Below are 16,905 nucleotides of genomic sequence, written 5' to 3' on the forward strand. Positions count from 1 at the left end.
TGACCCATACACCCACCGAAGTTCTGACCCATACACCCACCGAAGTTCTGACCCATACACCCACCGAAGTTCTCCCATACACCCACCGAAGTTCTGACCCATACACCCACCGAAGTTCTGACCCATACACCCACCGAAGTTCTGACCCATACACCCACCGAAGTTCTGACCCATACACCCACCGAAGTTCTGACCCATACACCCACCGAAGTTCTGACCCATACACCCACCGAAGTTCTGACCCATACACCCACCGAAGTTCTGACCCATACACCCACCGAAGTTCTGACCCATACACCCACCGAAGTTCTGACCCATACACCCACCGAAGTTCTGACCCATACACCCACCGAAGTTCTGACCCATACACCCACCGAAGTTCTGACCCATACACCCACCGAAGTTCTGACCCATACACCCACCGAAGTTCTGACCCATACACCCACCGAAGTTCTGACCCATACACCCACCGAAGTTCTGACCCATACACCCACCGAAGTTCTGACCCATACACCCACCGAAGTTCTGACCCATACACCCACCGAAGTTCTGACCCATACACCCACCGAAGTTCTGACCCATACACCCACCGAAGTTCTGACCCATACACCCACCGAAGTTCTGACCCATACACCCACCGAAGTTCTGACCCATACACCCACCGAAGTTCTGACCCATACACCCACCGAAGTTCTGACCCATACACCCACCGAAGTTCTGACCCATACACCCACCGAAGTTCTGACCCATACACCCACCGAAGTTCTGACCCATACACCCACCGAAGTTCTGACCCATACACCCACCGAAGTTCTGACCCATACACCCACCGAAGTTCTGACCCATACACCCACCGAAGTTCTGACCCATACACCCACCGAAGTTCTGACCCATACACCCACCGAAGTTCTGACCCATACACCCACCGAAGTTCTGACCCATACACCCACCGAAGTTCTGACCCATACACCCACCGAAGTTCTGACCCATACACCCACCGAAGTTCTGACCCATACACCCACCGAAGTTCTGACCCATACACCCACCGAAGTTCTGACCCATACACCCACCGAAGTTCTGACCCATACACCCACCGAAGTTCTGACCCATACACCCACCGAAGTTCTGACCCATACACCCACCGAAGTTCTGACCCATACACCCACCGAAGTTCTGACCCATACACCCACCGAAGTTCTGACCCATACACCCACCGAAGTTCTGACCCATACACCCACCGAAGTTCTGACCCATACACCCACCGAAGTTCTGACCCATACACCCACCGAAGTTCTGACCCATACACCCACCGAAGTTCTGACCCATACACCCACCGAAGTTCTGACCCATACACCCACCGAAGTTCTGACCCATACACCCACCGAAGTTCTGACCCATACACCCACCGAAGTTCTGACCCATACACCCACCGAAGTTCTGACCCATACACCCACCGAAGTTCTGACCCATACACCCACCGAAGTTCTGACCCATACACCCACCGAAGTTCTGACCCATACACCCACCGAAGTTCTGACCCATACACCCACCGAAGTTCTGACCCATACACCCACCGAAGTTCTGACCCATACACCCACCGAAGTTCTGACCCATACACCCACCGAAGTTCTGACCCATACACCCACCGAAGTTCTGACCCATACACCCACCGAAGTTCTGACCCATACACCCACCGAAGTTCTGACCCATACACCCACCGAAGTTCTGACCCATACACCCACCGAAGTTCTGACCCATACACCCACCGAAGTTCTGACCCATACACCCACCGAAGTTCTGACCCATACACCCACCGAAGTTCTGACCCATACACCCACCGAAGTTCTGACCCATACACCCACCGAAGTTCTGACCCATACACCCACCGAAGTTCTGACCCATACACCCACCGAAGTTCTGACCCATACACCCACCGAAGTTCTGACCCATACACCCACCGAAGTTCTGACCCATACACCCACCGAAGTTCTGACCCATACACCCACCGAAGTTCTGACCCATACACCCACCGAAGTTCTGACCCATACACCCACCGAAGTTCTGACCCATACACCCACCGAAGTTCTGACCCATACACCCACCGAAGTTCTGACCCATACACCCACCGAAGTTCTGACCCATACACCCACCGAAGTCCTGACCCATACACCCACCGAAGTTCTGACCCATACACCCACCGAAGTTCTGACCCATACACCCACCGAAGTTCTGACCCATACACCCACCCCTTCCACGTGCAGAAAACAGGGACAACTAAGGACGTACATATATTTGCTCATCCTGCATATTCTTGACAACATTACCTCAATTGGAATATCTCCGGTAGTTCTTGTAACTCCGAGCGATCACATAAAAATCTGATTGAAGCCAAAGAGAAATATGCGCATAAATATGACTGCACACAAGGAAGGCAGGCGGGCAAACCCGTTTTAGAACCATACCCTTTGGAAGTTGCTGCATGCAAGTCTTATACGCAGAATACCATGGGCGGGAATGTGCACTCATATTCTGAGCGATAGAGTTTACCAATCATTAATTAAGCAATTTGAAATCTTTAAATTTCTCTTCAATTCGCAAATTCTGCCAATTGTATTCAAATGGTCCTAAATATACGCATGCTGGAAATTTTTTAATACATTCCGATAAATACCCAAAATATGATACATCAATACTTGGCCTGACAAGGACAAAAATGAAACTAACCTCAACCGCAAACCGCAGCTTGAGTATCAAACGTTCATTGATTGCCTTGGTGCTATTTCACTTCGTGTGCGGATAAAATAGATATCAAAAATTGGAGCTCGCACGTACGAGGGTTTTCGCTCCCTGCCAAGTAATCGGCACCTCAATACCTCAAGTCCATTGTGGTAGGGTTTGTGCTGGTAAAAACTCTGCTTCTTACCTACGTGGCCTTTAAGTAATAGGAATTAACCTTCAACTTCATGGAGGGGAAAGTATATTAATACTGTATCAAGTATTAGTGAGCGAAAGAACTAGACAAAGAGAAATTATAATAACCAAACATTCATAAACAATCACGTTTCTCATGTATAAATCATATCCAGGTTCCATTGGATTGATTCAAAAGGATATCCACAAAAGAGCGGATAACACAGCCAAGAATGTGTATGTGTTCTTTGAACCCATAGCCTCGTACGTGGAGACTTCTTGTGGTGAGGATTCTGAGCCATTACCAGCTGAAGCCGCTTCAGCAGCCGCTCCAGAACCATTCCCTTTAGTACCAGTTGGAGCAACGGTTTCAGTAGGGTTAGCAGTCACGGCAGCAGCGACGGTGAAGGTGGTATAGGTTGTGACTGTAGTATCTCCAGCAGCATTGGTGCATGGCTCGGTAACCACAACACTGGACACCAAAGAGTGTGGGATGTTACAAACAACAGTCTTCTTACCATCATCACCAGTTGTTGTGGTGGTTGAAGGTTCCTTGCAAGTACAAGGCAAGACAATAGTGGTAACATCTTTTTCGATGACAACCGGTTCAGGAGTTTCAACGACTACGGTTGGTTTACCGTCAGGTCCAGTTGTGGTGTAGGTTGAAGTGAATGAACCAGTCCAAGGAGTTGTTATGTGTGCTTCTGGAGTCTCGACAACCACCGTTGGTTCACCATCTGTGCCTGTGGTAGTGTACGTCGAAGTGAAGGTTCCGGTCCAAGGGATAGTGGTATGCACTTCTGGAGTTTCAATTACGACTGTTATGTCACCATCTGGACCAGTGGTGGTGTAAGTTGAGGTGAAAGAGCCAGTCCAATAAGTGGAAGTGGTGAAGATACTAGCTGGAGTTTCAACGACCTCAGTTGGATTACCATCGGTTCCAGTGGTGGTGTAAGTCGTAGTGAAGGTTCCGGTCCAAGGGATAGTGGTGTGTCCTTCTGGAGTTTCAACCACGACTGTCACGTCACCATCTGGACCTGTGGTAGTGTAAGTGGAGGTGAAAGAGCCAGTCCAATAAATGGAAGTGGTGAAGACAGTAGCTGGAGTTTCAACAACCTCAGTTGGATTACCATCGGTTCCAGTGGTGGTGTAAGTCGAAGTGAAGGTTCCGGTCCAAGGGATAGTGGTGTGTCCTTCTGGAGTTTCTTTAACAATAGTTGGGTTACCATCGGTTCCAGTTGTAGTGTAAAAGGATGTGGTAGATCCAGTCCATGGAGTGGTGACAGTTGGGACAGGAGTTTCCTTAACAATAGTTGGGTTACCATCGGTTCCAGTTGTAGTGTAAAAGGATGTGGTAGAGCCAGTCCATGGAGTGGTAACAGTGACAACACTTCCTGAAGATGATAATGGTGTGGAAGGAAGATTCGAAGATGGTACTTGACTAGAAGGAACACTTGAAGATGCTGCTGGACTAGAAGGAGAAGCTACACTGGAAGATGGAACTGTGGATGAAGGAGTACTCGAAGATGATATTGGAGTACTTGAATTTGTCCAGTGAAACGACAGGCTTGATAACGAAGTGCTGGTAAGTGGTATACTTGTTGGTGTGGGAGTGGTTGTTATTATAACGATAGTTATAGGATCACTTGGATTGGGAGGCGTTTCAGTATAGGTTGTACCGACGGTCCCATAACTAGTAGTGGTAGTCTTTGATTCTGGAGTCTTGATGTCAACAGTTACGGGATCACTTGGGTTGGATGGGTAGATGGTAGTAGTGGTAGTATCTGTGCCTGTCCATGGCTCAGTAGTGGTCGTTGTAGGTTCAGGAGTCAAGATGACAAAGGTAATAGGCTCACTTGGGTTGGATGGATAGATGATACTAGTGGAAGGTTCTGTGCCTGTCCACACCTCAGTAGTGGTTGTTCTTGATTCTGGAGTCTTGATGTCAACAGTTACGGGATCACTTGGGTTGGATGGGTAGATGGTAGTAGTAGTATTACCTGTACCTGTCCATGGTTCAGTAGTGGTCGTTGTAGATTCAGGAGTCAAGACGGTAATAGTCACAGGATCACTTGGATTGGATGGATAGACGGTAATAGTAGTGGGAACCGAACCTGTCCATACCTCAGTAGTGGTCGTGGTAGATTCTGGAGTCTTGATACGGACAGTTATGGGATCACTTGGGTTGGATGGGTAGATGGTAGTAGTAGTGGTTTCTGAACCTGTCCACACCTCAGTAGTGGTCGTTCTTGATTCTGGTATTTCAACAGTAACAGTCACATCACCATGTGAGCCTGTTACAGTAACAGTCTCAGTATCTGTTCCGGTCCATGTAACAGTAGTAGTAACTGAATAAGGACATGATGTGCTATTGTCTGTTGAGCTATACCAGTCAATATCAGATGTATGCGTTATATCATCAGGATAGGTTACAGACATGGTAAAGCTAGATGGCCCACCTTCTTGGTAGTAGACGATTTTAATAGGATAATAGACACCCGCTGTAAGTGTAACTGTCTCCGTAGCAGTTGTACTTCCACTACCTTGAATGTAATAAGCATTTTCATCAAGATTTCCTGTGAGCGGTCCCAGTCCACAACAATCCATAGCAACCCCTGCTCCAAGCGTGATAGATGCAGTATCATCAGCATTACTTATATCGAAAGTGTAGTCTCCGGTTGTAGTGGCATAAAAGTATCCTGAGAGTCTCAAACCAAAGTATCCTACGTTAACTGTTTTCCCATATAGCTCCGCATATACGGCACTATCGGCCGGAGTTGCGAAGTTGAAGTTTTGACTAGTAACCCCTCCCCAGGAAAGTCCTGCTTCGGAATTGTCAATTGCAGAAAGAGCAGCTGTAGCCTCAGACTGATTCAGAAAAGGATATTCATCAAGGGTCGTGTTGATATATTCGGCATATAGGCCTTTATCAACCGATGGGGGTCTACATCCCCCTATAGTATCAGCAGTGGCTACCGCACAAAGGAATTGAACTATTACAAGAACGTTTATTGTAAACCAAATGCTCATTATTGTCTGACTTCAATATTCGGGAAACCCAAGTAATATAAGTAGTATTGATGATCAGAAGATACTACACATTTTTCCAATCATCTTATTAAGACACAGCTAGGTCATACCAGAATGGGTAACAATATTAGTAAATACAAATGAAAATAAGATTAAAGCTTACACGAGGCCGTCCAGAAACAACTTCCGCCCTTCAAAGAAAGAGAACTCAATGAGGATAGCCACCTATTGACAAAAAGGGCATTACTTGACTTGGAAATTTTGACATTTTTCAGCTTATCTCTATTGGTGTCTTAGATAACACCTGAGTCACAGTATTCCCAAAGGAGAACTCTAATCAAAATGTGAAATGACGAGCCATTCTCAAAAGGTTCATACTCTTACTTCGGAAGATGTTATTGATAGAAAATATAACAGAAAAAAAGCTAAATAATGTTGACACTTCTCGAAAAGTAGAGACTTGTACCTAGGGACCATAAGTTTTTCTAAAACAAGCCATTTCTTTTTCTCTCTATAGCCAAAAATGACTATCGGTTTGAAATTTGAGCTGAAGGGGGAGATAAAAGTTGATGCAGAATGCACGGTTACCAGTTCGAAGCACCCCGACTTTGTTCCGTAGTGGTACACTAAATCAAAAACGGATCTACATTCTCCTATGACATAGGGATTCCGCCTTAGTCTCATGGCAAGTTTGCATATTAACCGCGGATGGTGATAGTTTAATGCCGCAGATCCTGGAAATACAACCCAAAACATCTACAGATTTCCGTTTGAACCCCCGTGAGTTTAACAGATAACCAGCTGACCGGACCATTTAGGCAATTGGATAATAGAAATTGTTGGCCGCCCCGAAGACCGACATGATCTGATAACTACAATGCCGAATTAAGATGATTTTCAGTTTATTGTTAACGAGAAAAATATTCCAGCATAGGAAGTCCTTTTCACCCTTAAGGGGGAATTCTAGTCGATTCACTACTCTTTTGGGGCAACCTTTCACAGATAGTGTCATGTACTCAGCTATTAGCCTCATTGGGAATCTTTTGAGCTGGTCCCAAGCACTCAAAGAGGTAATATCATCATGCTTAATTAACATCATTTCTTGTATCTGCATATCTGATTGTCAAACACTAACGAGATTTTATTGTTATGACACTCTTTATCTGCTTTTCTGACGGAAAAACAGGGACCAGAAGACCCCTTTTGTCACATTGCATCCTCCTTTCCCAAATGTCAAACTTAGAATACGACAAGATCAATTTCGACGACGAGAATGTCCGTAAAGAGGTAGATCGACTTACCGAAGAAGAGTTCAATGAGTTCTGGAAACGAACCATGAAGACAGAACAGAAGATTGTAGACTACTTATCCCATTTACGGATTTTCAACAAGTGCTATGTCACCAGTGATAATAGGTACATCATGAGCAAAGCCAATGAATTGATAGAAAAAGAAGCCAACAGCATAGATCACACTGAGTTCAAGGCCGACGATGATGAACTGTTAATCAACGATCTGGGTTCTAAATCCTGTAGTGAGTTGGAAAGCAGAATCTATAAATGGGTGTCTCATTCTTATCCTATTTATGAAAGGTGGACCGGCGAGATCTTCCTATCTCCTCCGGATCTCCGTAAATTCGTTCGTCATCCTGAGGTGTTCAAGAGTACAAACACCAAGTTCAAGGGGTCCACCAAGGGCTTCTCCAAATCCACATTCGCTGAGAATGGGCCATGCTTCTTCAACAAATTCAAAAATCTGTTAAATGGGAAGGGCATTGTGCTATCAATCGGAGACAAACATGTAGATGATACTGTGAGACTCATTCACATATTAAGAGCGTTGAGCAACCATTATCCAATCCAAATCGTTTTCTACGAGTCTCTCAGTGATGATACCAAAGCGAGAATAGTCGCCGCTGCCAGAGACAAGATGATGGATTTACCAGAAAGTTTTCACAAAGTTTCTAAGAATTTCCCACCTGACTACCTAAGTACCCAAGACGGTGGATTGCCAAAACAAGAAGTGTGGTTTGTCAACACTTACAACGCCATTCACGATAACTTCAAGGATAAGTTCAAACGGTTCGCCAATAAGTTCTTAGCAACGTTGTTCAATTCATTTGAGGAATTCATGTTAGTTGATGCTGATACAGTGTTGTTGCAGAATCCATCCGAGTTTTTCGACTTGAAGGACTACAAAACCACCGGGGCCTACTTCTTCAAAGATAGAACTGCTCATGCATTCAGACCACCAGGTGATACTAAGTTTTTTCAGAAGATAACCCCTTCGATTTTAGACAACTTGATGTTTGATATTCCCATCATCACCCAGAAGACTCTTGGATTAGAGTTCTTTGATGGAATGAGCCATTTCATGGAAAGTGGAGTGGTGTTGATCAATAGACACTTACACTTCAACTCCATCTTAACAATGATCCAATTGAACTTCTTTAAGCCTGTTACCTCCAGAGTCCATGGAGACAAAGAGATATTCTGGTTGGGATTCGCCGCCAGTGGTGATGAAGACTATCACTTCAACAAGAATTTCGCTGCATCAATCGGGACTCTTACTTCCCCAGAGGAAAGATTGACCAGTCAAGGAAACCTTAAGAAATCTCTAGAGCTCTGTTCGCCTCATCCAGGTCACCTAGATGATAATGGAAAGTTGGTATGGTTTAACTCAGGTTTCAAGTTCTGTGGGAAAAATGATCTTGTTAATTTTGAGGCAGAAGTCAAGAAACAAGAACATTTTAAATTCTTAAAAGATGCTGAATCCATGCGAGAGTATTATGAAGGCGCTCTAATACTTAGAAACGCAATTATTCCTCCCTTCAAGGGGAAATCGGAAATAAGAGCAGGGAACAGTGTTGAAGAGCCAGTAGAAGGCTGGCACATGGAACGTGGATATTGTCACAGTTATTTATGGTGTGCATACTCTCACACCCAGAAACTGGGTGCACATTCAAGTATAGGAGGGCATTCTGCATAGTATGTGATTTTCATAAAGCAACTTCTATGGCCTATTGTTCCAATACGGATTAGCCTCCCTGCATTACTTATGTGCAGTCAAACTTAATTCTGAATATGCATATCTCTTCCTAGCTTCCGCATGGATTTTTACTAATCGCTCGGGTTTGCTACAATTCAAGAGATTTTCCAGTAAGAGCGTTGTTCTAGTTCGAACCCCTACTAGTTGTATTGTTCTTATCTTACACTACTTGAAACGCCTTTTGTGCCCTCAGTGTCTAAAGTGTTCTAGCTGAGTTAAAGATGGGTATATGAATTGGGCATTGTTGAGATTTATTGTCGAAGCTGAACAACAGGTTCTAATTCATTGGAAGAGGAACCAGCTAAAATTAACTTTTCTTTCTAGATAAGGCACCTCTTCCTCTGTATGCGGTGAAGCAGGAAAAGTGAGGATATATATATATATTCAGCCTGCATATGCCTAAGAACAATGCTATAATTGGAAAATATCTGGTATTGTTACAACTTCAGCGATCATTTGAGAATCCATGCTGAAGCAAATTGAATCTCGTACGAACGAAGGTTTTCACTCAATTATAAATCTATGATAAATTGTTTTGTACCAGATTTGCGACTAGATGTAACGCGATAGAGATAGCATAAAACTGCTCAGGCGTTTATTTTTTCAGGCTTTAAGTTGCAGATAGTTCGCATTAAACATTGAACTAATGTGGTAACAGGAAATTCTTTTTTTAGAAATTATTGATCGTGTACGATCCCAAATTATCATGCACATGAGATATTAATGTTTCTCTGAAAAAAAACCAAAAATTTTACGACGCGGTGAAAGGGGAGCATCGGGTATAAAATATCAGCTGGCAACTAATTGCAGACGCAGTTTCGCGCCTTAGATCTTGCATCGTCTAATAAGAAATCAGATTAATTGGGATGTGTGCGCTATCCATCTCTCACTCATAAGATCGTTACCACAAGGAGTTATACATAAAACGAGTCCTATTCTTGGAGAAGCAACGGAAAGGTTGTGTATCTGATTGTTCTTAATGTTTGGAAGATTTGCAACCTAACTAATTGCATTTTCTTGATACAGTACGGTTCTAGCATTATGTTTTTCCGTACCCCCTTTTGTTGCCCCTCAACAATTCTTGCTATTGTACTGCACATATCTCTTAACTCAGAATTCCCAGCAAGAATAGTTAGTTCCAACTGCCTGCACCCCTTATAAACAAATAGTTTCCCCGTTTTCAAGAGTTCAACGCTTTTTGCGAAGATATATATTGTTTTGTCTCACATTATGGAGAAAACGTTCAACCTTAGTCACAATAGGAAACCCGTGTTCTACGGATTCATCGCTATTTGGCTAATTTCAGCTGGTATCTGGGTCTATGTCTACACTCCGATTGATTTTAGTGAGTCGGAAACGTCTATTTACCATCTGGAACTTAGGGCTCCCAACGCAGACTTATCTAATCCTTTGAATGTCAAGAAAATTGATGTGTTTGAAGACTGTACCATTCAGAAATTGGTACGTACCTTGGGAATCGAAGACACTAGAAGTATTGATAGCCATTCGAGCGTCTATGACCAAATGTTGGAGAAGCGTGCATTATCAGACATTCTAACAAACCTCGATTTCACTGAGAGATGCAACTTGTACTTTAAGAACCTATTTGTGCGAGACCACAACTGGTTTGTGGATCCCAATGAAGACTTCCCTCTTGAACATCGTGATGCATTTGACTTACAGCTGTTTAAAAAAGAGACTTCTGAAAGAGTAAGGGAGAAATTTGCCCAGATGCTAAACTTGGAATACGACAAGATCAATTTCGACGACGAGAATGTCCGTAAAGAGGTAGATCGACTTACCGAAGAAGAGTTCAATGAGTTCTGGGAACGAACCATGAAGACAGAACAGAAGATTGTAGACTACTTATCCCATTTACGGATTTTCAACAAGTGCTATGTCACCAGTGATAATAGGTACATCATGAGCAAAGCCAATGAATTGATAGAAAAAGAAGCCAACAGCATAGATCACACTGAGTTCAAGGCCGACGATGATGAACTGTTAATCAACGATCTGGGTTCTAAATCCTGTAGTGAGTTGGAAAGCAGAATCTATAAATGGGTGTCTCATTCTTATCCTATTTATGAAAGGTGGACCGGCGAGATCTTCCTATCTCCTCCGGATCTCCGTAAATTCGTTCGTCATCCCGAAGTGTTCAAGACTACAAACTCCAAGTTCAAGGGTTTTACTGAACGCCCTTCCAAATCCGCATCCACGTTAAATGGGCCATGTTTCTTCAACAAATTCAAAAATCTGTTGAACGGGAAGGGAATTGTGCTATCGATCGGAGACAAACATGTAGACGATATTGTAAGACTCATTCGCCTATTAAGAGCATTGAACAACCACTATCCAATCCAAATCGTCTTCTATGACTCGCTCAGTGATGAGACCAAAGCAAGAATAGTCGCAGCTGCTAGAAATAAAATGGTAGACTTACCAGAGAGCTTTCACAAAGTTTCAAAGCATTTCCCGCCAGACTACCTCAACGTCCAAGACGGTGGATTACCAAAGCAAGAAGTATGGTTTGTCAATACCTACAACGCCATTCACGACCATTTCAAGGATAAGTTCAAACGGTTTGCTAATAAGTTCCTAGCAACTTTGTTCAATTCATTTGAGGAATTCATGTTAGTTGATGCTGATACAGTGTTGTTGCAAAGTCCATCGGAATTTTTCGACTTGGAAGACTACAAAACCACCGGGGCCTACTTCTTCAAGGATAGAACTGCTCCTGAATTCAGACCACCAGGTGATACTAAATTCTTTCAGAAGATAACCCCTTCAATTTTAGACAACTTGATGTTTGATATTCCCATCATCACCCAGAAGACTCTTGGATTAGAGTTCTTTGATGGAATGGGCCATTTCATGGAAAGTGGAGTGGTGTTGATCAATAGACACTTACACTTCAACTCCATCTTAACAATGCTCCAATTGAACTTCTTTAAGCCTGTTACCTCCAGAGTCCATGGAGACAAAGAGATATTCTGGTTGGGATTCGCCGCCAGTGGTGATGAAGACTATCACTTCAACAAGAATTTCGCTGCATCGATCGGGACTCTTACTTCCCCAGAGGAAAGATTGACCAGTCAAGGAAACCTTAAGAAATCTCAGGAACTCTGTTCGCCTCATCCCGGACACATTGATGAAAATGGAAAGTTGGTATGGTTTAACTCGGGTTTCAAGTTCTGTGGGAAAAGCGATCTTGTTGACTTTGAAGCAGAAGTCAAGAAACAAGAACACTTCAAGTTCTTAAAAGACGCAAAATCCATGCGAGAGTATTACGAAGGATCCTTAATACTTAAAAGCGCTATTATTCCTCCCTTTATTGGTAAATTGAAAACACGTGCAGACAACAGAGTTGAAGAGCCAGCAGAAGGGTGGCACATGGAAGGTGGATATTGTCATAGTTATTTATGGTGTGCATACTCTTCAATAGGTGGACTTACTTCGGATGGACAAGATAACACTCAAGTAGGGAGAGTATTTGAGTTCGATCAGGATTCGATCGACTTGTCCTCTTATTTTGGTGATATTTGGGTTGGGAATGAGTGATTTTAGCATATTCCTCATAATTATTTTGTTTGTGATCCAGCAAGCGTTCAAGTCATATGTCACTTACCAGATGACTTTTTCCAAATATATACCTAGCAAACACTGTGCTAAGTAAGTTTTATGGGCTAGCAATATTGCTTTGGGTAACCCCAGAAAGATAAGGTTACATCATGGGTATACACAAAAGTAAATGATCATATTCAACCAATACTTGACGCTCGGGCTAGGGGTTCAAGTTAGTCTCTTTCAATATACGAGTACTGTATTTTGGGTAGCTAATAAGTATTACTTGGATTTGTAGAAACTTAGACAGTATTCTTATCGATATGCTTCGGCTTTCGCTAACTATACAGTTCGGCTATAGTTAACGAAGTAATGAGACTTAATTAACTGCTTGGCTATGTTCACTTCTCAATCAGTCCAACTTTTTAGTTCCACATCGCTCGTCACAAATGGAGAATTTAAGTTTGGAAACTAAACCCGCATTTATATTTTTCCCGATATTGAAATCAGAGATACAACTTTACAGCACCAAGTGAATAATCAGGTCAACTTTTTCTGTATCAGATGTTTTTGAAATTGAGCTACAGTGATCCAATTTGAACCCTGTGTAATCATTCTCTGCAGTATAATACACATATAATGTATTCTTTGCTCAATTTTTTGAAGCAGTTGCAAATTGTCAACCTCCGTTTTCTGTCAGGTAGGGTTCAGTATAGTTGCTACTATCTCGTAATCGTGTCGTCAACAATAATTCACTACGTATATTTGATTTACGAATTTGTTGACAGGAAAGTTTAACCTGCTATCGGAGATCAGTTAATATTGAGTGATTGCGGATCTTGTTGGGTAATATTATTTCAGTCTTACGGTTATTGTAAAGACGCATGGAGTGATTTCTCGTGTTTTGCGCCTTTATTTTTTCGGGTTAGAAAATATTTATCGATTTCAACTGTACAATGAATATTGAGATACGGAGTTATGCCTAAAATAAGAGAAGCCAATCCGGCCGCCATCTTTACCCTTTTTTCTTATGAATCGTCCTTCATGAGGGTGGCCGTTGGTGATGAGGTGATCTTGAGATACCATGGGCTCTCGCATGCCGGCTGGGAGTCTGGAGGGGTTAAAACAATAACCCAGAGCTAGACAAGAAGAGTTTACTCTTCAATTAAAAGGCCTGAAAGGATCCACTCCGATTAACGAAACTGCGGGACTCGCCGCAGAGTTTGTGTGGAAAAGTTTCCCGTATGATAGAATGCAACAAGTATGATTTTCATTTGCTACAAGCCCCTAATGTGTGAGTTCGTTTATCTACCATGAGTGCGAATTTAGGAAGATTGGTACGAAAATAAAGGACCTCTAGGGCGAGAATTGTGACCTATGACCAGGAGACAATAAAACTTTGTGTAAGGTATATTTCCTAGTGAAGAGAGATCTCAATTCACAGCACCAAGATGAGTAATCATATCAACTTTTTCTGAATCAAACGGTTTGGAAATTGAGCTACAGTGATTCTATTTGAATCTTGTATAACCATATTTTGCAGTATAATAATCATATAATGCGATTCTTGTAATTTATACTCAATTTTTTGAAACAGTTCCAAATTTCAACTACCATTTCTGTCAGATATGGGTTCAGTATAGTTGCTACAATCTGATCCTCTTTTGAGCTGAGCATCGCTCGAGAAGAAGAATGCGATATACATCCCAATTTTAAATGTCTCCCTGTAGCATGGAGATAATTGAAATATCTGAGATCTTCAGAATATGCCACAGTTTCTGCTCCACAAAAAAAGGGGATGAAGAAAATTCACTTGTTCAGCAATGGATAAACCTACGTGCCAAGTGTGTTTCAAGCTGTTTTCAAGACTCGACCATCTCAAGAGACACCACGAAAGTGCCCATGGCAATACCGAAGTAGTCTGTTCCCACTGTACAAAATTCTTTGCTAGAAGAGATGCATTGAGAAGACATCTTTTGAGCTGTTCAAAAGCAGTTTATGATAATCAAAAGCTATATCCTGATTCCCGATCCCTCCCAAACGAACACAAAGGTAGAAAGAGAAAGTCATGTGACAGGTGTGTTTCTATGAAGAAGAAGTGCATCTTTGAAAATTCCCACATATGCTCCACCTGCTTAAAACGAGGAAGTGAGTGTAATATATCTCTGGTTACATCTATTAATGAGTTTATGGAAGAATGCTATGAGGTGGGTGCTCAGGTAGATACTTACAACTCTCAACTGACAACCGATTCTAGTGTGATTACAAACTCCCCTATTAGATATCCTTTTGGCGGACATTCCTTTGATCTAGATGAAACCTTTATCGGATGGTCTCCCTTGTTTCTGCCGTTCTCTTTCATTGATCTGAAATCACCGGGCCAGGTTGCTTCTGCTCTTCTGATCAAAATTGAAACAATGGCTGAAAATCTCCCTGAAGAAGTAAAGGCTTGGTTACTTAAAAGTGACATTATCCTGTTCATCAACAGTTATTTCTCAGGATTTCACTTACACACCCCTTTTTTACATCAACCAACATTTGATCCCTTGACAACACCAGACATATTATTGTACTCGTTGATTATTGTGGGTGCTTTATACTCAGATGACCATGAAGATGTGCAATTCGCAAGCTCTTTGCTTGTTACTGTCGATGATTATATCCAGGCTAAACTGAAAGTATCCAAGTCCCCTGAAGAAGAACAGTTCGATATACTACAAGCCTACATTTGCACTTATACGGCCCAAACATGGGTTGGCACATCCGATCAACGAGACAATGCAATCTTGAAATTTCCTAAGATTGTGAAGATGGTTCGAAATCAGAATCTCACAAACATAAGACACAAGAGTTTCTACGCTAGGACTCAAAGTGACTGGGAAAGCTGGGTAGATACAGAGAAAAGAATAAGGGTCGTGTACTCTGCTTGGTTACTTGACACTTCTTATTTGATTTTCTTTGAACAGGCGCCTAGATTGTTTCCAGCTGAGTTGAACATTCCATTACCCAGCCATCATAATTGGTGGGATTCTCCATCTTATGAATCCTGGCATCTGCTATGTTCTGAAAGACCTTTGTTTTTAGATGTGGTGCACTCATTGATGAACAACGAAGACTTGCACTCACAGGTTGAATTGTACATGTATGATTTTTTCGTCCTCCTACATGGCCTTTATGTTAATATGTGGCTTTACAAACAGTTGCTCAACTCGTTCACTATCAGTCAGGTTGCACAGCAAAAAATGGCATTGGAGAACTGGAGGAAAACCTGGGAAGCATCAATGAAAAATATACCTGCAAATGAATGGTCAAAGTTTGGATTTTGCAGAGATGCGATGGAATACTATTGGCTTGCTCGTATGTTTTTGGCTTCTAGAGAAGATAATTTGGCTCTAGACTTCCAAAATCCAGGTTACGTTTCAAATAAAATTGAAGAGATATCCGATTCTAAAGCTTCTGATGAGAAATTGCTTAGTACACTCAAATTTATGAAGGCTATTAGACATAGCAAGATTATTGACAATTCTGGGAGTGTGAAAGATCTTTTGCGGCAAGTCAATACAAGTCAGCAGCCTCAGTTTACGAAGACGAAGGATATTTTTGAGTTCGTATTATGGAAAAAACGCATAGATTGCTAGCAATTTAGATTAAAAAGGCTTATATGGTTTTTGAATATATGTGTCAATTAACTGAATAATAAAACCAAACTAAATAACCTTGTTGATTGCCCCAGTCTTGACATCATACACATATCCTGAGACTGGCACATCCAAAACCAATGAGTTTTTCTTGAAGAATTTCACATCATCAACAACACTCTTTTCCAAATCATTGAATGGCAAGAAAGCAAAATGATCCACATTTTCGTCAGCTTCCGAGACCAATTGCTTACGCAACGATTCGTCGGTGAAAGTCAACATTCCACAGTCAGTGTGGTGGATAACAACAATTTCTCTGGTGCCCAATAATCTCTGAGAAATTATAACACTCCGCAAAGCGTCCGTAGCCCTCCCGCCCGCATTTCTTATCACATGAGCATCACCTTCCTCAAGGCCAAGAGCTTTGGCTGGGTCAATTCTGGCATCCATACAGATCACCACCGCAACTTTTCTCAGAGGAGGCAACGCCAAATCGCCTTTTGCAAACTGATCAACGTACTTCTGGTTGGATTTTTCAAATTCTTTTGCAACTGTCATCTTAATGATGTTTGATAAGGGGCATTGGAGCTTATATAAACACTTAACTGTGGAGGTAGTGCCTTCGTCAAAATTTCGGACTTTCCCCACCACTGTGGCGTTCCGCATTTATTCCGATTTTGCAGTCAAAAGGTGCCATTGGTTCGCAGACCACAAT

At 42.5% G+C, this 16,905-nt stretch overlaps 5 protein-coding genes across 5 annotated transcripts; 3 read left to right on the top strand and 2 right to left on the bottom strand. All coding sequences in view use genetic code 12, as the record gives it.

Moving 5' to 3' along the window:
- Positions 1–3,102: 3,102 nt before the first annotated feature.
- Positions 3,103–5,349, bottom strand: PSN45_001250 (uncharacterized protein; the record flags this gene model as incomplete). Its single annotated transcript, XM_066157620.1, has 2 exons — positions 3,103–4,304; positions 4,590–5,349. The coding sequence occupies 2 exons, from the start codon at positions 5,347–5,349 to the stop codon at positions 3,103–3,105; spliced, it is 1,962 nt and encodes a 653-aa protein (XP_066013717.1).
- A 1,821-nt stretch (positions 5,350–7,170) lies between these two features.
- On the top strand, positions 7,171–8,928 carry MNN13_4 (mannosyltransferase; the record flags this gene model as incomplete). Its single annotated transcript, XM_066157621.1, has 1 exon — positions 7,171–8,928. The coding sequence occupies one exon, from the start codon at positions 7,171–7,173 to the stop codon at positions 8,926–8,928; it is 1,758 nt and encodes a 585-aa protein (XP_066013718.1).
- A 1,290-nt stretch (positions 8,929–10,218) lies between these two features.
- MNN13_5 (mannosyltransferase) lies at positions 10,219–12,549 on the top strand (the record flags this gene model as incomplete). The annotated part of the gene is made up of 1 exon (XM_066157622.1): positions 10,219–12,549. One exon carries the CDS (start codon positions 10,219–10,221, stop codon positions 12,547–12,549), a length of 2,331 nt encoding a protein of 776 aa, XP_066013719.1.
- Positions 12,550–14,969: 2,420 nt separating this feature from the next.
- PSN45_001253 (uncharacterized protein) lies at positions 14,970–16,190 on the top strand (the record flags this gene model as incomplete). Its single annotated transcript, XM_006690095.2, has 1 exon — positions 14,970–16,190. One exon carries the CDS (start codon positions 14,970–14,972, stop codon positions 16,188–16,190), a length of 1,221 nt encoding a protein of 406 aa, XP_006690158.2.
- Positions 16,191–16,259: 69 nt separating this feature from the next.
- On the bottom strand, positions 16,260–16,748 carry PSN45_001254 (carbonic anhydrase; the record flags this gene model as incomplete). Its single annotated transcript, XM_006690094.2, has 1 exon — positions 16,260–16,748. One exon carries the CDS (start codon positions 16,746–16,748, stop codon positions 16,260–16,262), a length of 489 nt encoding a protein of 162 aa, XP_006690157.1.
- Between the last annotated feature and the right edge of the window lie 157 nt (positions 16,749–16,905).

Source organism: Yamadazyma tenuis, chromosome 2 (genome assembly GCF_029203305.1).
Source record: "Yamadazyma tenuis chromosome 2, complete sequence".
Lineage (NCBI taxonomy): Eukaryota > Fungi > Ascomycota > Pichiomycetes > Serinales > Debaryomycetaceae > Yamadazyma > Yamadazyma tenuis.